This window comes from Salarias fasciatus, chromosome 15 (genome assembly GCF_902148845.1).
Source record: "Salarias fasciatus chromosome 15, fSalaFa1.1, whole genome shotgun sequence".
NCBI classification, from domain to species: Eukaryota; Metazoa; Chordata; class Actinopteri; order Blenniiformes; family Blenniidae; genus Salarias; species Salarias fasciatus.
Window position 1 is genome coordinate 7,743,322 of NC_043759.1, and position 20,977 is coordinate 7,764,298.

Genomic DNA, 20,977 nt, shown 5'->3' on the forward strand with positions numbered 1-20,977 from the left:
TTAATATACAGTAGGTTGAACATGGTGTGAAGAGCATTAATCTTCAGCCAAGGAAGAGGTATCTGTTGAAATGCACACTTCCTTCTTTCAGCTGCTCCCTTGTGGGGTTACCTCTGCACTTCAGCATCGTCCACTTTCATGTCCTTCTTCACAGCATCCATAAATCTTCTCCGCAGTTTTCTTCTCTTCTCTTCATGCCTGGCACCTCCAATTCCAACATCCTCTGTCTCAGTCAACCATCACTGGTGCACCTGTGACCAGTAGAGTGGACAGTTTTCTTTTTCTGTCTTATATTCAAATTGAAATTTCATTCATCCCCTTGAGGAAACTCTTTCTAAGATGTGATTGACAGCCACATTAGGTTTTTTCAGCTGCTGAAACAAAGCAATTTCCTGTGAAGAATCCATAAAATTCTATTCTATTCTAAGGGTGCTAGTTCCATCATACATCTTCCAGTGTCCACATGCCAAAGTGTCTTTGAGCAACACACTGCTTCTACTGGATGGATTAAGCACCTTGCATGGCAGTGATCACCATTAGTGGTGCATTCTGGAATTTCCCAGTTTGGAACTAATAAAGTAACACTCTACTCTCTAGTGTGTATGTGAATGTGATTAACAATGTAAAGCGCTTTGGAGAGTGCTGACTCAGTGGAAAACAGTTACGCAAATCCATTTAATATGCATCTCTGGCGTTTTATCTTTAAATAGCAGAACCTCGGTTGCCCTTGTGAATTCTCTGCGTGGCAACATCTTCATCTCTGTCGCCTGTCGCTCAGTTGTCCTCAAAGAGCTTTTAGTCTGTGCCACGATCTCCAAACTGACCTTACCTTAGATGAGTTTATGATTAGTACTACTAATAAACTTAAAACAATCTGCTGTAAGTTATTCAAAAATAATTTTCTCATCGTTTTTGTGTTAGCTGTCTTTCTGCGCTGGGAGGGCTTAGCCCTGTCAGCCCATTTATACCAGCCATCCCTGATTAGTAGATATTTTCAGACACCAGAAGCAATGCATGACAACAGATGGCAGTCTCGGAGATGTTGTTGGTATATAAGTTGGCAGACGACCAGAAGTAATTCTGCTCAAACCTCCTGCCTTGCACTCAGTCGGCTGACTTGTTCTGTATTCTCTGCAAACCAAAATCAAAACATTCAGAGTGTGTTGAAACCCTGACACCTCATCTTCAACTCTACCTCACCAATTTCCAGAACAAAGTCCCATTCGCACAGCAACATCTTCAAGACAAAACAAAAACTGATTTTAGTTTATATGACACTGGTGCTCAGATAACCTGAAAACACAACTTTCTGAAAGTTGAAATTTTACAAAAATGCTTTTACTCGATTTCAATATAATTTATTGTTTAAAAAGTTTATTTAATTTTTCAATCCACTTGTTTTATTTTATTTATTTGTTATTATTATCATTATTATTATTAATGCAGCGCTCAGCGATCGCGCGTGCCGTTGACGTCATCGGCCGCGCCCAGGCGGCCGCTCCTATTGGATAAACACGCGGAAGTGCGAGTAGCACTTTGCTAACAACAACACTGACTTGTAGACTGATGCATTTTTGCTTGTTGGACCGGATTTAAGAGACTCTAATGGCGTTACCGGCTCCGCTCAAAGCCATCCAGCACCACCTGAGGACGGCGCAGGAGCATGAGAAACGGGACCCGGTGGTGGCGTACTACTGTAAGTCTGTCGTTAGCTGTTAGCATCGAAGCTTTGTTTTACCTGACAGCTAACTGCTTAGCTAACAACTTCTATCTCACCCGGAAGTTTGGATATAAGCTGTTCAGATTCACCCGATTTCTTTTACAGCTACGCGGTTTATGTATCTTAATCGGTATTAGCTGAAATACTTCAAACTTCATTTCAAAGCTCAAACCAACCAACAGTGAAAGCTGTTCAGGAATTTCCCAAAGCTCACCGAGGAAACGTGTACCTCAAATAAAGACAGCTTTCCTTCAAAACTTCATTTCAAAAGCATGAATGGCTAAAAACTTACTCCTTCAAGTCGTGATATTAAACGACTTTAGCATCCTGTCACAGGAATGGTGATTAGAAATTAGAGCTATGCCTGATCATAACAATAACAGCTTGATTTAATCAGCATCTATTGATAACAAAGCCTCTTGATATTCAAATATATCAATTCATATTGTTTCGTTATACCTGTACAGAGACAAGGCAAATCAGTTATTTCTATAGAACCAATCAGACAGTGCTCCAAAAGGAAATAAAGAAAATACGTTTAAGCCAGGCGATTAATAGAATAGAATAAAAATACTTTATTATACCAGAGGGAAATTCATCTATGACAAAACTAAAAGTGACGACAGTAAGTTAAAATAACGAAAATAGGAGCAAATATTACAGGCTGTTTGTAGAATAACTGAAAAATAATAAATAGGTACATTAATTGAAAGCTGTTTAGAGTATATTAAAATGAGTTAAATCTGTTGTTTGATGGAAAACCTGAGCAAATACAGTGTTTTAAAAGAAGTGTTTGTTCTACAGGTGAGGAGCTCAGCAACTAAAATCTGCTTCACCTTGTTTGCTTCTGACTCTGGGAGCACGACAGTGTTTCAAGTGAAAATGTGTCATTTTTGTTTCAGAAAGGTTTTGCATTTACATGTCAGTATCATGAGTTGCCCATGGTGCACATGTACACTAATAGAGGTTCAGTTCCGTTTTGCCTCATTTCCACAGAGACCAAATCCGAGAGTTTTCGAAAAGCTTCGTTTTCATTGGGCCCAAGCACCGTTGTCATGCCAACTGAGGAAAGTTTTCCATTTTCAAGTGACTTTGTTGTTTGAACGGGATCTCAGGGGCAAGCAGACCAGGCTTTTAGGTAAACCGGTTTGGAATCATCTATCAACAATAAAATCTGACACATTAATTCCTTCTCCCAAACACACTTTCGAGGACTAGATATAAAATGAGGCAACAAAAAGTTAGGGGTTTTTTTTTTCTTTTTTTTTTTTTCATTTTGACTTTTAAAACATTTTGACATTTTGCCTTCAGCTCTTCAGACAATCTGTTCCACAGACGAGGGTCATTGTGGTGATAAAAGCTTATCTCTCTCAAGTATTTCTTCAAACTTCTTTAGGGACTGAAGACCCAAGAGCTCTAATAAGTGTATTTGATAAAAGTACTGGCAATTTTGATACATTGATAGAATTAATCTAATAACAGATCTTAAAATTGATTGTGAAGCTGACAGGTATGGCGAGACTTTAAGATGTGTGAAATGTATGCTCTGTCTGGTCCTCTCTGATTCATGCGCAGCTGCAATATGCTCTTCTTTTAAAGAATAAGACACAGAGCATTATTATCATGCCATAAAAACATGTAAAAGTGTGTGGACACGCATTAGAATTCTTCATCCTCGCATCAAGCGCATGCACATCACACATGGCCACCTGTTACAGTCTCTAGCTGGTTTACTTTGAATAACACGTCCACGTTGTGCAGGTTGTAACGATTCCATTGTCAGCGTTGAAAGCTGTCCAGAGTACGGCCTTGGTTTCCCTGAAGTAGGTCAAAGCATCTGAGATGACTTCTGACTGATAGTATAGAGAACACGGTATGGAGTGCCGGTGCAGCGGGGGTCTGCCGCTGACCTAGTTGAGCTGTGACATGTTTGGAGCTGCGTCTTGAAAAGCAGGGGAAAAAAAAGAAAAACGCATCCAAACCACCTTTTGACAGACATGCAGGAGTAGAAAGTCTTTGACATTTCCTGTTTTTCTGCATCAGTTGGTGATAAAGTTTGACTTTCATCTAAGTCACAAATATAGAGGGTCACGATGTGCTGAACTGAATATCATGCAAAACAATTATCCCTGCTTAATGGAAGAAGTACCTGATACTTTTTTCACTTCTATTGCACTTTTCCTCACGCTCCAATAGTGACAGCTGTCATGCAAGATGCTGCATCCATTCATTGGGAGCAATTTGAGCTTCAGTGTTTTGCTCAAGGACACCTTGACATATGGACAGTGGGAGATGTGGAATTGAACCTGTAACTGAGAGATGATTCGCTCTACAACTCAGTGAAAATAAATTGTGCTGGGACCTACTGGGCCTCTCGTAATGGTTGATTTTAATTTAGTGGAGGGCTTCTTGTCATAAATGTTAGATGTATCTGTCCTGCTGCCTTCCTCAACTTTTCCATGATGACAAACTGGGTAAGACCTGTGGTTGTAAAGCAGCCCAAATACATGATGATTTTCAAAAAGTTGCTGTATCAGCAGCTCTGAGCACAGTTGTCATGTAAACAATGCTTTAATCAGTGGAGATCGATATTTTGACATCAAACTTAGTTGTGCTGCTTTGTTAAAGTGTCATAGTCTGTAGCGACCTAAACATCGCATCTAATAGCAAATGAATTAAAAGAAAACAAAACTAGATATTATCAAGGGTTTTTTGCAGTTCTTGCTTTTTGTGTATTGGTTCTGTGTTTCTCTCCTCTCGGTGACAACTCAGGGAAATCTCCTCAGTTTCAGCCCCCCAGAAGTCATTATCAGGCTGTAAATGTTAACAAAGCGTCTCATAACCAATAAACAACAACCGCTGCGTAAAGGGAGAGGGGAGGTGGTATTTAAATATAGTAATAAACTACCGTAACTGAGAATTTAGAGGCACTTTCTTTCCCCCAGTGGGAGTGAGTGTCTATAGGTCTGCCAGTTAACACTTCAAACCACGTGAAGGTTCAAGATTGTGTGAAATGAAAGAAAAGGAAGAAACAATAAAGTTCAGACAAATAGAACTCAGCATGACAGGCATATTGAAGGGTGTGTGGCAGCCTCTGTTCAAATGACACCAATCAGGAACCTTTCACCGACGTGGCTGGAATCGCACCGACGCCACAGGTAGAAAGAACATATTTTTCCAGGATGTATTCACTCGGGCTCTCAGTGGGAATGCAGCCAATCACAGACTTTCACTTGGCTCAGTACCGATCTCCTATTGGCTGCGGATCACAGAGGGTGAAGGTGATGGTGAGAGGCCCTGCTGGGAGGTAGATTCATTCGGGATGTTCAGGTTGTGTGAGTGTGAGTGTTTAGGGAATATATGGAAAGTTCATTTTCTGTGTTGAATCATCAGGAATGTGCTCAAACAGTCTTGTCATGCAGGGAATGTTCTGTCTCTTCATGTGAACCAAACTGATTCCATCATCAAGATTTGATACATTTCACACCGTCTGCTGCAGGACTGCTGCTTCTTTCTGCTGATGAAACTGGTACTTTGTGGCTCTGCCTGGTTTTCCTTGTGTAAGATGGATTTTCCGACTCTCCTTTGGTGATAGTGGGGAATTATCCAATAGTACTATGGAATCTCATTTATTTATTTTTTTTGTCAGTATTGTTCCACAGAATCTGACTTCTCGCAAGTTGGCATCAGAAGTATCCGGCTTTGTTGACAAATGTCATTGTACTCACCATTGTTAATGTCCATAGTGAACTGTGCTCTGCGTGCAGATACATTTGCTTTCATGATGAAAAACAACACTGCCAGCGTGTGGCCTGGATAGATGAGCTTATGCTTATAAAATTCATAGCCATATTCATTTGCATATCTTTTTAATGCTTGACTTTAATCCCACAGTGACAGTCCAAAGACGTGTGCATAAGATTAATTGGAGTTGTCTGTAGGTGTGAATTGGCCGTGTTTTGAGTGACGGACTGGTCCAAGCTTCGCTCACTCTTTCACCAGTGAAGATGGATGAATGGGATGAATCAGCAAATTGGCTTAAAAACAGCATCATTCATGTTTTTCCTGCTATCAGCCATGCAGTGTGGCTGCTGCTGCTGCGTTTACCGGGGACTCTGTGGATTAAAGCGAACCAGAGAGTTGAAGAACAGAGGCAGCTTGTGCATTGTAACTGTGGCTGATTGAGTCGGTACCAGATAAGACTGAACTTTTTTTTTTTTTTTTTCCTTCAAAGGGAGAACAAACACTTTCTGACTGCAGGTTCAGTGATAGCACTGATTGACAAGGCTTCTGGGAAGATGAAGGAGGTGGTGGTGCAGCCTGTGGCCGTTCCTCTGAGCATGATTAATGTGGGCCGCCGGCCATGCATTGTGTGTGTGTGGACCAGTGATCCGGCCAGACCACTGGAGGTCAGCAGCGCCGTGTTCCTACGACTCTGGGGCTGCGAGAGTGAAGGGAAGAGAGAAACAGGGTGATGAATGTTCCCTCAGAGGGAAGTTATTGTTTCAACATCAGCTTATAAAATACATACATAAATACATGCATTATGTCGCGATAAAAAGCTCTTCTGATGCTGATTTATAGCTGAAAAGACACAAAAACAATTAGGCTTTTTTGGTTGTTGTGTACAGCTGTAACACTCCGATCCTGTTAGCAGTTTCACTGGGAGGAAATGTGTCGGCAGCTGGGAGATATTTAAAGAGAAGTGACACAAGTACAGCGGCGCGCAGCGTCTCCTCTGGCAGGCTGTCATGTGTAGGAGCTGCAAACAACTCATCGAAACACAAGCAAATTGATAAAGCCGCTCCAAAAGCAACACCAAGCAGAGTTCAAGGAGCGTGTTGACGCTTGCAGCAGGAGACACAGACTCCCAGCTGAGCAGCCAGCTCAGGTGAAGAGTGAATTCAATTCTATACATATAAAATAACCGAAGCTCTCTGCAGCCACTGCCTGTCTGTTATGGCTGCTGAATCTTACCGGGAATCTACAACTTTGGAAAGAACTGAATGAACACCAGTTGTTGCAGCAAGTTTTAAGTCTTCTGCATCCTTTTGAGTTACAGCAGTGCCATATGGTATCGTTCAAGATAATCTATGCACAGTGACGGCAAGAAAGCAGACTGGCAGTGTCGTGGAATTCATCAGAAATGTGAATGAAGTTGGAGTTTTTCCTCCCTTCTTGGTTCTGTCCTCCGCCTCTGAGCTGATTGAGCGAGTATAATCCTCGGCCAGGAGCAGTGATTCCCTCAGATCGCCTCCATGAAAGGCAGCGGATTCCTTTCAGACAAAGAGGAACCTTCACGGACAAACTCCGTTATGTTCCAGTTATATCATCCATTCCACTGCAAGCAAGCTCAGCGTTCTGAAGATCTTTAACGTTACGCCACCAAGATACTAATTGTTATATTCATGATTGAAGTGCTTGTTAAAGTGTCTCCAGTTTCAACTTCACCTTTTTAAATGCAACAAAGTTGTCTTCAATCATGTTCTTGTTTCCAACTTTCCCCATAAGCAAATGCTGAGACTCTCACTAATTGGCTAGCAGATGGCGTTGAATGCGTCTGGTCGTCGAGCTTGATGAGCACAGTCGTCTCCAGCAGAGTGTGAATGAGTCAGACGCTTGTTCTCTCTAACTTTTTTTTAAGGAATTAAATCGAGAGACACGATCGGCTGGTATATGACTCCACACCTTGATGTATTTTTTACAAACATCCCATTCATTTCAATTACGAACCGATCCGCTGAAGTTTATTGTGGCGCAGTCCGTCATAAATTATTTTGCCACTGCAAATCCTCGCAACAAATCTGATGTGTCCAGTAAGACGATTTCACAGCTAATGGAATGAAAAAAACAAGATGTTTTTGGTCTTTTTAGTGGATTTAAAGCAAAGTAATGAAACCTTATTGCTGAAAGAGTTTTTTTTTTTTTTTTTTTTTTTAATTAATAGAAATGACCTTTTGCATACTGAATCTCCACTAATTGCTCATCAAACTGTTCATTGATTGCGTGAAGCTCAATCCGGCCGGGTTTTGGCCCTTTTAAGTCGCGCCGCTGTCGTGCCATCCCTCACTCGTCCTCCGCTCTTCATCAGCAGGTCTATCTAAATTGTCCTGCTAATGCCCGCCAATATTTTAGCCCACCTCCGCCCCGCAGCGGGGCCGATCGATGAGGGTTGAGTCAACGTCGTGATTTGTTTAGCTGTAATGAAGCGGCGTAATTCACCGGCCGCTTCCCGGCTGACGGCGCTTGGCAGCATTACAGAGAGGCCGTTTCAGACTGATTGGATCGGCGACGTTATAAACGAGCCGAGGGTGAACACCGGGACTTTATTCCAGGCTCCTCTCCACGTTTCTTTAAGGTGCACCTCTATTTTTCGTGGCACACCGGCATTAAAAAAAAAAAAAAAAAGTCCTCATTCACTTAATCCCAGCGGCTCCCTTTAAGTGCGGTTCTCTTTGGGGTAATGTGTAATCATTCCTATCATAATCTGATAATCAGCAGCGACTTAAGGAGCTTAGCATTAATGAACACATAAGTGGGATTCTGTTGAAGTGAATTCTGAGATAAACCAGGAAATAATAAATCCAGCGCTTGACTGTCTTTTCTTGAATAAAAGTTATGTAACATGATGGGTTTATTTTTTTCTCTTTTACCATCCTCCATTTATAAGATGATTCCTTCAAAGTTGAACATTTCAGTTTCGTAGCTAATTGTCCGGGGGCAAATTGACTGAACATTGAACTTTGTAATCATGGCTTTACAGCACTGTTTATCTCAGTTAGGTGCATTACTATATTTAACCAGATTACAGGGATGTTAAATGATAGCGTTCAGAGTAGAGACGAGCGAAAGTGCCTCATTAGTCCCCAGCATTTAAAATCCAATATGGTACTTGGAAATTGTAATTAAAGGGCCTTAAAAAGCCTCTTGAATCCACACAACATATTTGATGAATAATGTTTATAAAATTGACTGTAAATTCTAAGATATTTTGACTTTCTTCTGAATGTGTGTAGTGGAAAACAAGGAAGTATTTTGAAATCCAGAACATTTGCAGCTGCACCATCTTGTGTTGCAGATCTCATTGAAGAAAAGAGTTTTTTTTTCAATTTCTAAAATCTGTGAATTTTTGTTTTTTGAATTAAACCCCGCCCTACTTCCAAATACGAGTCAAGAAATGTAGTGTTGTTGGTTGACCCTGTGTGTGCTGATGATCATCCTGCTCTCTACATGATCCTTCAAGTGAAAATGTGTGGTTTTTGCGTTTGATCTTCAGAAAAGTTTCACATTTCCACGACAACATTTTGAAAACAATGCCCGTTTACACGGAAATGGGGGGAAAAAAAACGCTGAAAACGATTCAGTTTTCACATGGGGCCACTAGTGGGAGCTGTTACCAAGGAAATGGAGTCAGTGTTTTCAAAAAGTTGCGTTTTCAGTGGGTCCAGCCTCCATTGTCGTGCAAATGTAAATGACACAAACGCAGTCAAAGCCGCCTAAACATTTCCTGACTTTGCGTCCAATAGAAAAACTTAGTTAAATTTTTCAGTCCCTTTCAAACCATTTTGATGCTTTTGCAGCTTTTCCAGGGCCTCATATGTAACTATAGCAGGACCAGCTTCAGGAATTGGCTTGAGTGGACTGGGAAATTGAACACAGACGCAGTGCTATTATCCTCCGAAAACGTAAAGCCCTCCTCCTATTCTTGAGAAGCATTTTTAAAGGAAATACTTCAATAAATGACTTTCTGCCTCTGCTGTTTCTCATCATTGAGTCTCTCGCGGTCTTCTGCCAAAAAGGCATTACAGTAGTGCCTGCAGTCAAAACCAGAACACATATTGCGAAGTTCCTCTCGTATTTTATGATGCTCAACATGCCTGTCTGGTTTTCTCCAGCCTCAGCCTTTCTTTTTTTTACCTGCTTTACTAGGTTTTTGCATGTTGTGCTGCTTTAACTTGTAGCTTACTCTGAACGTGTCTCATTCTCACACAGAAAAATGCTGCAATGCTCGATAATGACTTCCTCTGTCAGTCATGTGCCAGAGACATGATGCTGGCACCGAGTCTTCACTTTAACGTCAAACCTGCGTGGAGGCCGTGGCGCTCTGCCAGCCCACTTTACAGTCATTTCGATTCTTGGCTCCTCGACAGATTTTCTTACAGTGTTGATTCCAAATGAATGCGGTCGTGTTCAAAGCAAACTCCCTCCCCTCGCCGTGTCAGGCCGCACGTCGCTGCGTACAAAGCTGCTGTGTACAAAATAATTGCAGCGAACGTCAGACGATGATGAGGATGGAGAGAAGAGCGGCTGCCGTGGCTGGTTCAGTGCAGCGGCCGGTGTTTACGTGCTCGTGTGTTGCAGCTCAGTGCTGCACAGTGGCTCCTGAGAGGTGGACGCCGTTTCAAACAACCACCCTGAAATCCTGCTCCAAACAGTATCGAGTGATGTCTTTGGTAGAAAGTAGAAACCTGAGAACCAGTAAGTGATGGAGCTAAGAACTTGGAAAGCTGCAGGTAGGGAAATACTCGCTTCAGTTTTTTTTTGATTATTCAACAAGTCAGTTCCAATCCTCACAAGAATAAATCAACACATGAATGAAAAGGTGCTTGTGGGTGCAGGATCATAACTGATTTCTGCTTTTTTTTTAATTTTTTTATTTTTGCAACCTGCCTTTCCAACCGCTTTTCACCATCTTAGTGGGAAACTCCCAGTTTCACCGCATCCCGGAACATTTTCCTCATTTTCAAGTTGGACCGTTCCCTCTTCCCAACTTTTCATGAAATTTCAAAAACGCAGACCCTGCGTGGCATCTCCTATATCTTTGGAATCTTTCATAAGGGCACAGGGAGAACATGCAAACCATACTACCCTGTACTGTGTATTTGTCCAAATGATGCTGTGTTTAGTCTATGGGTGTGTGAAAGGTGCCACTTCCCCCCCGGAAAATTCCCAGTTTCTCCTGAAGGCACTATGGGCTGTTGACCGAACTGTGTTTGTTTTGTGACTGTTACGTTCGAACGAGGGACTGAATTTACCAGAAAGCCAGCAGGATTTCCAGCACAGGTTGTTCTTCTGAGATAACTTAAAAGGTTGTTTTGGCGCTTGTTGATGGAAATGTGTGCCACGCTCGACTCAGCGAAAACATCCTCGCCAGAACATAGCGTGCCACACCTTCAGCGCAGAAAGTTCACACCGCTTCATCCGTTCTCACAAACTCCTGAGCAACTTTTACTTTGTTCCCGAGTTTGTGAGCTGGCAGCCGTAGTGGTCCTTCATAAAGCGTATCGCTTTGTGGTGACGAAGGACATGAAATAAGCAGGAAGGAGCGAAAAAGCCTGAAACTGAGAAGCGTTTTTGGCTTCTAATTATGTGCAGGAGACTGATGAGAGAGGAGCAGTAAAGTGAAAATCTTCACCACGGACCTCCGAATCTCAGTAAATATCAGACTGAAAGGTTAATACGGATTTTTAAACAACTACAGACTTGCACATGCTGTTTTTATTTTTGTGGAGGGAATTTACAGCAGACCAGTGAACTTTCTGTTCGTAAGAAGCTTTTTATAGCTCATTTGATAAATACTTGACATGTAGGTGAGATATTCTTATGCTGAAGGTAGATGCAGGGAATCTTTCCTGAAATGAGAACACAGAAAGACAATACATGTTTCAGTTGAAACATAGTTGTGTCAGTGGAGCTCACGTGTGTGACTGCCTGGCAGCCTCGGATCGGACCGAAAGTCACTCTTGGTGCAGAGGAAAAGGAAAAGCTGCCTTTTCCCTCATTTCCAAAGATTTGACTGTTTGCAGAAAAGTTTTACTGTGGAAGTAATTTTGAAAAAGTTGCATTTTCAGCGGCTCCGTGCACCGTTGTCATGTAATGGACGGAAGTTTTCCATTTTCATTTCAAAACATTATCATGTAAACGGAGCCTGATAGTTGGGTCTATTCAAAGTTTTGGCTCTTTTGCCTCAGCTGTGATGGAAAAGCAGACTTTTACCTCTCAACTTTTCATTCAGTACCACTGTGGGCCTTCTACTCTTCATCAAATTCATCAGTTCTGAATGGTTTTTGGTTGCAATTTTCATTCGTTCATTGTTCCCGAAATGGCCAGCAGAGGGCTTCACCGTTGGGAGATGCTGGGTGAACGGCCATCATATCGTACTTTTGAGCTGTTTTCTGTCTGTCTCTGTGGCCTCGTATCCTCCCCGCTGTCACAGCCCTCTGTGTGGCTCTTCATTGTCTCGACGTGAAACTGACTGCTGCTCTGCACGAGTGCCGATGGCACAACGGCGTCCTTTGTCGCTGGCCGTCCGGCCCGCTGGCTGCTCCTCTGCTCGATGTGTGTGTGTGTGTTGACTGGTTGATTGCCCTCTGCGGCTTCGTGCAGAACACACGTGTGTCACACTGGTGCTTTTTTGGAAACACTGAGCCGGCCCGGCTCTCGGCGGCTCGACAGTGACACCCCACCACGCCGCGCCTCTCTCAAGTGGGACATTGTTCTCGTTGATGCTGAGCAGGACAGCGGCGCTCTGCTGTGACTCAGGCCCTCAAACATGAGGCGGAAACACCAAAGCACACATGCCCAGTGTGGAGAACAGCAATTTCTGGGTGTTCCCTCTGAAAGAGGTAAACCGAAAGGACATCGTCCTCATTGGGTGTGGTTTTTGATCATCGGTGGACGCAGTGTGACCCTGCTCATTCTTGAAAGTAGAGTGAATTTAGTGCAGTAAGGTCTCTTAAGTTCTTAACAGCATCTTTATCCCAATAACTTATTGTCTTTGCAAGACCATTTTACGTCCTCCGTTGGCTCAGTCATGAGCTGCACCTGATCTATTCCACTTGGTTTTCAGATTTTTTTTATGTTTCAGATGACGACTCATCATCAGCCCTCATCTGTTCTGCTGTCTGGATTTAATCCGTCTGCCACTTATTTTACAACCTTACCTCAACCCTTGCAGCTCTACTTACCTCTCCTCCCGTTTCTTCCCATACTGCATTACCGGATGTCTTTTGACGAAAGTATGATTACATCAACATCAAAAAGGACTCGTAGGCTAATACATGTCGATAAAACCTCCCTTGAGCCTCTTCAGTCTCCTCACCTCTTTCTTCATTTACCAGCTTTCTCCTGATAAAGCTTTATTATACATGATGTGAAAATCATGTCATACAAGACTGGACATGCATGATTATTATTATTTAAATTCTCGCTTTTTTATGGAAGAAGTGTATTATATCATAATGCTGAAAGCATTTTCCAAACAATCAGCTAACAGTAATTAACACATAATGTGAATGAATAATGTGTGTGGGTCACCAGCTTCCGACTTCATCCACTCGCTTTACCTCAAAGGTCTTTTTGCTGCTGTATTAGTCCGATGCAGACCTTGTTTTCCAAGGACCTGTCATTATTTTCCCGTCTCGCCGTACACGTAACGTTTCTTTATTTGAGCATTTTTGCTGGTTCGAGCTCCACTTATCACCACCGAAATGGTCAGTTACTTCATTTCTCAAAATGAGTTTCTTATAATTAATGAAAATCGTTAGCAGTGAGCGAATGCTAATAATGAATGGAGGTCATTATGTAAGCTAATTTCGAGCAACGTCCGAGGATGAATGTGGTTATGAGTCATTGGTGGAGCCACACCGCAGAGCTGCAAGTCACAGTTTCATGTCGGTTCAGTCAAAAAATATTAAAATTACACCAACAGAAAACAGAACAGCTGCACTGACTTGGAAAACAAACAAAAAAAAAAAGTGATTAATTGAGTGAATAGTTCAGCCAGGTCTTTTGTTTCTCCTTCTGTCTGTCTTGTCATAATGAATGAATTAGTGTCCTGATGTCTCATTTTCTGGCTCGGTCTCATTGTATGACAGGATTTTGGATTTTCAGAGATTTTAAATATTAAGTATCGAATGAACTAATCTGAAGGTATTCAACATGAGGTATGTTAACACTTGTTTTGACAGCTTTACATTAGTAATTGTAGTATGGTGCCAATGGGGTCCGAACAGACTTGTAGTGTAGCGACTAATGTTGTAGTTACGATGTCAAATTGTGAAATATTGAATGTTTTCCCTTCTCAAGTCTGAATCCTAATATAGAAAGAACTGAGTATTTAGAGTATTATAAAAGAAACACTTTATTAATTCCTTAGTATGTATTTATGGACTGTTTTTAACTTCCTAAATATTGCAGAGGTAATACTTTATGGAGCGGTTCAGCTCGATGAGGCAGAAATCTCCTCCGGATCTCGTCTGCTGTCATTGCTCTGCCGCCGCTCCTCTAACAAGTGAACAGTGAAGGCAGTTTGATCGGCGCTCACGTCAGCTGATCATCCTCTCAAGGTTCTCATGGCTGAAAACAGAAGACAATCTAAAGGCGCTTGTTCCGTGTCAGATTGATGGAGCAGCATCTGTATAACAAATATAGTCTAGCAGACACGAACTCGCCCACTTGCCAGGGTCAGGGATGTAACCTGTCGTGTTTGTTTGCCTGGCGGTGGATGCATTCGCTGCGTCATCCCTGCAGTTAATCCATCTATCATGTGCAGTTAATCAGTTTCTGAGAAACCCATTGATGAGCTTTGCTTCCTCCTACTCTTTTTTTCATACGTAATAACTGTTCGTGTGCGTGTGTTGTTTGACTGAGTTTACGTACACACATGTTCTGATTTTTCAGTCTGAACTGAAAGTCATCAAAGTCTATCAATAAATCCTTTTGCTCCTGTCCTGTTTCTGCTGACAGGATTTGGCATACATACCTCATAAGCCAAACTCCTCGACCGTGTTATGATATCAAGAATTAGAGCTTTGTGACCGTATGCTGCTCATTAATCAACCCCAGGACTTCTTCAGTAGGACCGTTCAGTCGCACAAAAGTTTCACAAGCGCAGCACAGACTTTTAACACAAGCTCATCATTGGTGTCACAAACACAGATTGTCATCAAGCAGACACTGAAATTTAAAGATTTATTTATTAACTTATTTCTTTACATTTCTACAGCCAATAAATCCATCTAGTCATAAAAAACCCATAGGAAGTCGGCCCTTTTCTAATGCCATACGAGTTAGCGGTCTTGCATTTATGAGGTGGTGCACCACGTGAAAATAAGAAGCGGGGCACACTACAAATTGACAGAAGAGGGATTATTATTTTAGCTGTGATGTGAAACCTCTTTCAGTTCTGCTTTTTGGAGGTCAGGTGAAACGTTTTTTCCCCATCCTGGTGCGGCGTAGAAGAAAACACTCTGTGCTCGTCAGGACTCCGCTATTTCAGCGCCTGATGATTCCTCCACATGACTCGGGCAGACGGTCGAACCAGGCTGCGGAGGAATGAGGTTTACTGAGCAGTAAAACAGGGTGTAATTCCGCTCACCTTTCATCTTCTGTCCTCCTCCTCTGCTGCAGGTCGGCTCTATGCCATGCAGACGGGCATGAAGCTGGACAGTAAAACCCCGGAGTGCCGAAAGTTCCTGGTCAAACTCATGGACCAGCTGGAGTCGGTGAGTTGGACTGGTTTCTGTGCTGTCCCTCTTTCTAGGGTGTCCTTGGGGCTGTCAGGAGAAACTCCCCTGATTAGGGATGAGCGTTCAGACGGCTGGTATTTCTCTAAGGAGGCTGCTGGGTACAGTCGGTTAGGGCAGGACTCATCATTCACAGTGCACCACATCACTAAATGAGCTTTGGTAAAATCCATTCTATTTGCTTAACTGGGAAGTTTGTGTTTCTTGAAGAAAATGCAAGTGTGAATACTGGAGCTGAAAAATAGCTAAACTGAAGAAGAAGTTTAAAAGACTGGTCGTTTATAAAAGGTTAAAGTACTGGTAGTTTAAAAAAATTTGAGGACTAGTAGTTTATAAAAGGTTAAAGAACCGGTAGTTTACAAAAGGTGCATCAACTGGTAGTATAAAATAATGTTAAAGGACTGGTAGTTTATAAAAGTTCAAGGACTGGTAGTTTATAAAAGCTGAAAAGAATGGTAGTTTGTAAAAGGTGCATCGACTGGTAGTTCAGCTCTTGACAAGTTTACTCCAGGTTAATATTAAACATGAGCATATGTAGCTGGGGACGTGTTGATAATCTTGTTGGGGTCCATCCAGGTGACATTTTTCACAGTGCTTCATGATGACGAATGACCTGCCGTAAGCGCCGTGGCTCAGCTGACAGTATTATGGCCGCTTCTATCTGTAGATATTGAGCACAGCTGCATCTCTGGCCTGTTTTATCTCCTCCACCGCAGGAGCACATGGATAAATGGCTCTCCTAAAATAAACAGAGGAGCTCTATCGGTGTTGTAATGACCACAAACACACAGACACACTAAAACGTTTGACATTCGCCTGCTGTTCATCAGCGCTCTGCTGGTCAGAGCTGGGCTTCTCAGAGGTTTGAGGTTTCTTTCCTCTGGGAGGTTGGATCACGTCTCCTGCTGGAGCACCATGTGTCTGAAACGGTGCAGAGCGACCTCCAGAGGACAAAGCAGAGGAATATACCAATACAGTGTCCTTATTTAAAGCAGGTAAGCGTCTGAAAGGTGTCAGCTACTAAATAAAGTAGACGTGACACAAATAAAACCGTGAGATCTTGAACTAGGAAAGATGACCCTACGTAATATCTAAGTATCAGTACCAATCCAGATACCATCAACACAGCTGGAAGGTAGACTCTGCAACCAACTGTTAACTTTGTAACACTCAAGCAAATTTGAAATGCTGCCATGCAATGAAAAAGTCTGGGATCAAGATCACATCAAAGCAAACAAACTCAACCCTTATACAAATTGTCAGAGCATTAATGCAGCAGTAGCAATATGAATGCAAAAGATCCATCACAACTGCAAAAGCAACGGCTCAAATGCAAGAAACCCGGTACAAATGCAAGCAAATGAATGCAGATGTTGCGGGATGGATGCAGAGGCCGCAAGACATTCGAAACACCGCGGCAGGAATGAAGAAGCGACTCCTTCGATTCAAAAATCCCCAACAAGAAAGCAAAACCCCTGAAAGGATGCAAAAGTTGTAACTGGATTGTAAAAGCTGCCAAGCCAATTCCACACTTGTGACGTTGGTGTCCAACATGTCCGACACTGTGTCTTGTGTAACAGAAATGTGTCGAGGAGGCCTCCTGTGGACAGTTGAAGCTCCCTTGAGCTCGATCGTTTCACTCAACACTTGCATAAAGGCACAAGCTCTCGGGCCTGCCGACAGGAGCCAGGCTAATGAAGATTTGTGGGCTTGTTGTAATGAGCAGGGGAAGGAGGAGGGCGGAGGTGAGAGGAGACATCCCAGCAAGGGTCATACAAATGAACCTCATGGAGAGACTAGAGAGAACGTATGCAGACTTTTGAAGCTTCCAGTCTTCACTGGTCCTGTTGAGGCAAACCTTGATGAGGAGTCGACTGAGTTATGAACACACGATTATGTTATTTGTTTGATAATCCAGTTCCCAAGAGGAGGCGAATGAGAACAGGTTGAAGTGTTTATGGGGAAGGAGGAGGAGGAGGAGGGGTCCTGGGATGTCCCACAGCGATGCCGGACTCAACTTTATTGATCGCTCAGAGCCAATTAAGCGCAGCCGTGCACAGAGATGAAACGGAGCTCTCCCTTGAGACGAGTTTTACAGGAGCCCCGGGGACGTTCATTACTGTCACACAGTCGGGACGCTCGGCTCACATCCGCCGCTTTGATGCGCGTGTGCTCTCGTTAGCCGCGGCGCGTGTTGTGATTGGCTCGGGTCGCACACGGAGCCCGCGCTCGCCGGTGAAGACCAAACAAGTTCGGTGGAGTTTTCCGATCCCGAGGTTTTCTCTGTGCGCTCTGCGCCTTTATGAACTGTTGCCGGTAGCTGTGAGTCACTTCTATAGAACGAGTGAGTCAGGACACAGACCACAGCAGCTCCTCTCTCTCTCTCTCTCTCTCTCTGTGTCTCTTTCTCTTTTTTTTCCACTTTCCCCTGATGACCTGGCTCATACATACAATACATGCTGGACTCATTAAATCTATTTTCCACTGTCATCGCCGGCTCAACTCTCTGAGGCTTCGCTCTCGCCGGGACGGTGGAAAATGGCCTGCTCGAAAATCGGTTTCATATGGCTCAGGGTGGGAAATCTGCAAAAGTTACCAGTCCGGTGCTGCTAAATTTAGAGGTTCGTCTGCTGCTGCAGCCTCAGAGGGTCAGCTCTAAAAATACTCTGATGAAACGGAGGAAGAGGAATGAACAGTTTTTCAAGTGATCAATATTGTAATTTGCTGCAAGTTTGAGCTGTCGGGGTGTAGAGAAAAAAGAAGAAAGGTTGCAGTTTCAGCTGATATTTTCGGTGAACAGTGTGTCTATTCAGGCTGATCAGGGTCCATATTCAGTACTTTTCACAGAAACCTTAAGCCTCGCCGGACTCTGTAACAGAAGAAGACCGTATTTAATTTAAGAATGTCCTGATCACACTTTTTGATCCCTGATACTGATCCTTCAAATTTGAGTATCGGCCAGAGTGGTGATCGGCTGGATTTCCCGATCCCCAATCAATCAAAAAAATCGCTGTTGGCCCCAATCCGATATCCACCGAACCGGTGGATATCGGATTGGGGCCAACAGTGATTTTCATGACATCTTTATTGTAATATGAAGGAGGAACCACATTGCACATTGCTGGAGTGACACGAATCAACTCTAGTCTGACAGCAAAGGTGTTTTTGACTCTATTTGACGTGTCTTTACTATATTCTCTTGGCTCCTGAGTGTCTGTGTTGTCCTGCAGATGAAGAAGGAGCTGGGCGACAACGACTCCATCAACCAGGAGGTGGTCGGGAATGCCCACATTGAAAACTACGCCTTAAAAATGTTCCTTTACGCCGACAACGAGGACAGACAAGGACGCTTCCACAAGTAAGAATGAATGGCAGCGTTTTTCTTCTGCTTGTGTCTTGTGGTTTTATCTGTTGATGGCATCATGATGTTGGCCTCGGCCTGAGAATGGAAAAGGCCTTCAAGGGGGAGAGATCAGCTGTCAGCGTCATCCTCATTCTGTCGCTCTCACAGAAAAGGTCGGTCAAGGTGGTAAAGACTGCGGTTGCCAGTGTTCCTTTATTAAATCGTGAGACATGAAAACTGCTGGACAAACGGGAGCCGTGTGGTCGCCAGATACCGACCAACAGAATGATCTGCTACTGCGTCCAGCCAGTCACAGTGCAGTTTGGAGTGACTCAGAGTGCCAGACAGTTTATTTCAACTTATATCATTTAGACTAGGGGTGTCGAACATCAGGAGCGTGGGCCAAAACTGGCCCGTGAGAGGCTCCAGGCTGACCTGTCTCAACCGCCAGTTTTGCAGACCGCCAAGCAAATGGTAGAAATTTCAAAGAAAACATTGATTTTTGACACATTTCATCAGAGAAGCGGCCACAATGCAACACTGAGGTGAGATATCACCCTTAAAGCTGGTTAAAGGTATGATGGACGATTGTCTCGAAAAAGTCGAAGCCAAACGTCTGTTACTCGCTTTTTGAAAAACGCGCATGCGCCAGACCGTCCTACCTGCTCTGCTGCTCCTACGAGCGCGCTTGACAGCGTTACGCAAGCATTTCTCCAGCGTGATTGACATGTTGGAGGACCAATAGTTGAGACTCGCATCACGCCATTCATAGGCTAAAACATCGTCCATTGTACCTTTAACTTGTCTTCAAACTTGCCTCGGGAGTCATGCTGTCAGTGTCAGTTTGTAAAAACATACACAACTATAGGAGATGTTTTTAATACATTTCACTCATTTTCACACTTGAATATATCATTGATATTGAATTTATGTTGAGAGCGTCATAATTTTAAGTAGTAATTGTTTGGTTTTGTGAAATCTTCTTCACGTATGCTTTGTGTCGCAACGTAAAGCTTCAATTCAACATTTATTATGGCAGTACGATATTTTACCGGTCCAGCCTACTCAAGGTGAAATTGTACTGTATATCTCCCCCTCATTTTTATTAATTTCTTCCATATATCCAGCCTTTTACCTGATCTACCATCATTTCTAATACAGCTACCGCTGAGTGACATACTCAGTTTTGTCTATTTTCTGTGATAACCATAATTCTTTTAGGCTTACTGCAAAGAAAACGTTCCACAACATGTCCAGAAACATCAGTAACGATCACATCTCTTCATTACATGAAACTTTATATCTACTGAGGTTTGAAGGGCTCCACATTCAGACAAGCAAGAGCTAAGAAGTGGCATACAATGCGACTATAGATCCGTCCATCTGCGGCTATTAACTGTTGAAGCGCTCTCGGACCGACCGAGCCGTATATGAGAGTGAGTAGAAAAGCCTTTTATTGAGTGGTGTCTGATAAACACAGCAATGTCGAGCCTTGTCTGCACAGAGGCTGGCTTGTCCTTGTTTATTCAAGCTGTATTGTAGGATGCTAAATACTGCCAGAACATGAGTCCGTACAACACAGAGAGGTGGAAACTGAGGCACAGCTTACACAACATTTTCAAGAGGAAATGGGAAAACTTTATTTGCAGTTTGAGTGTCGGTTTACATGGTAACGAAACAGGGTTCGATGTCTTGTTTGCCTCAATAGGTTGCAAAAATTTCAATCATCACTCTTTGTCTCTTCGACAAATTTAAAACAACTGAAAGCAATCTTTCAGTCGGACTGAAATCATTTGGATTTGTTGGATAAAATCTTAACTTTTAGTGTCACTGAACCACAACTTGAAGTATCTCTGTGAGTCGGACCTAAAGACTACCTACCGGTCAGCGAGCAGGAAGCCACCCATCTTGATGCTGCATGTCCTGTTCCACCAATGCAGACTTTCCCACATCGTCAGTTACCCAAAACATGTCCTTCAAGTCTCCTGGGTCAAATAAAACTACTTTCAATCCCAAAAGTGGCGTCTTTACTGACGGACAGTTTTGGGAACCACGAGGAAACTTTTCCATCCATACAAGTCCAACATTTAGCTTCGCCTGCTCAGCCGCTGCTGTTTCTGATTAGGAAACCACCTCATGCTGTTGATCTAATGCGAGGAAGAGGGTCCGATATGAAAAATGGCCTGATAAGACTGTTTTAACAGGCGTGTTTTTGTCTGTGCTTTGGGTGTGGCCTAAATCTCGTTAATGCCACAGTGTTTAAATATTAATAGCAGAACTTTTAACCTTTTAAAGAGAAGTGCAAATGGAAACCAGAAGGAGAACCGGAGTTCAAAACAGTCAGTAATGGATTCACATAAAGTATGGATGAAGTTTATTCAGTCAGAC

The 20,977-nt window shown here is 43.0% G+C and overlaps 1 protein-coding gene across 3 annotated transcripts in view; it reads left to right on the forward strand.

The window, feature by feature from the left end:
• The first annotated feature begins 1,504 nt into the window (after nucleotides 1–1,504).
• Nucleotides 1,505–20,977, forward strand: part of vta1 (vesicle (multivesicular body) trafficking 1) — a 43,445-nt gene continuing 23,972 nt past the window's right edge. For all 3 annotated transcript variants that reach the window (XM_030110435.1, XM_030110436.1, XM_030110437.1), the window contains exons 1-3: nucleotides 1,505–1,696; nucleotides 15,131–15,225; nucleotides 18,477–18,604. In XM_030110435.1, coding sequence (XP_029966295.1) covers nucleotides 1,606–1,696; nucleotides 15,131–15,225; nucleotides 18,477–18,604 — 314 coding nt within the window. In that variant the 5' untranslated portion in view covers nucleotides 1,505–1,605. The remainder of the gene's footprint in view (nucleotides 1,697–15,130; nucleotides 15,226–18,476; nucleotides 18,605–20,977) is intronic.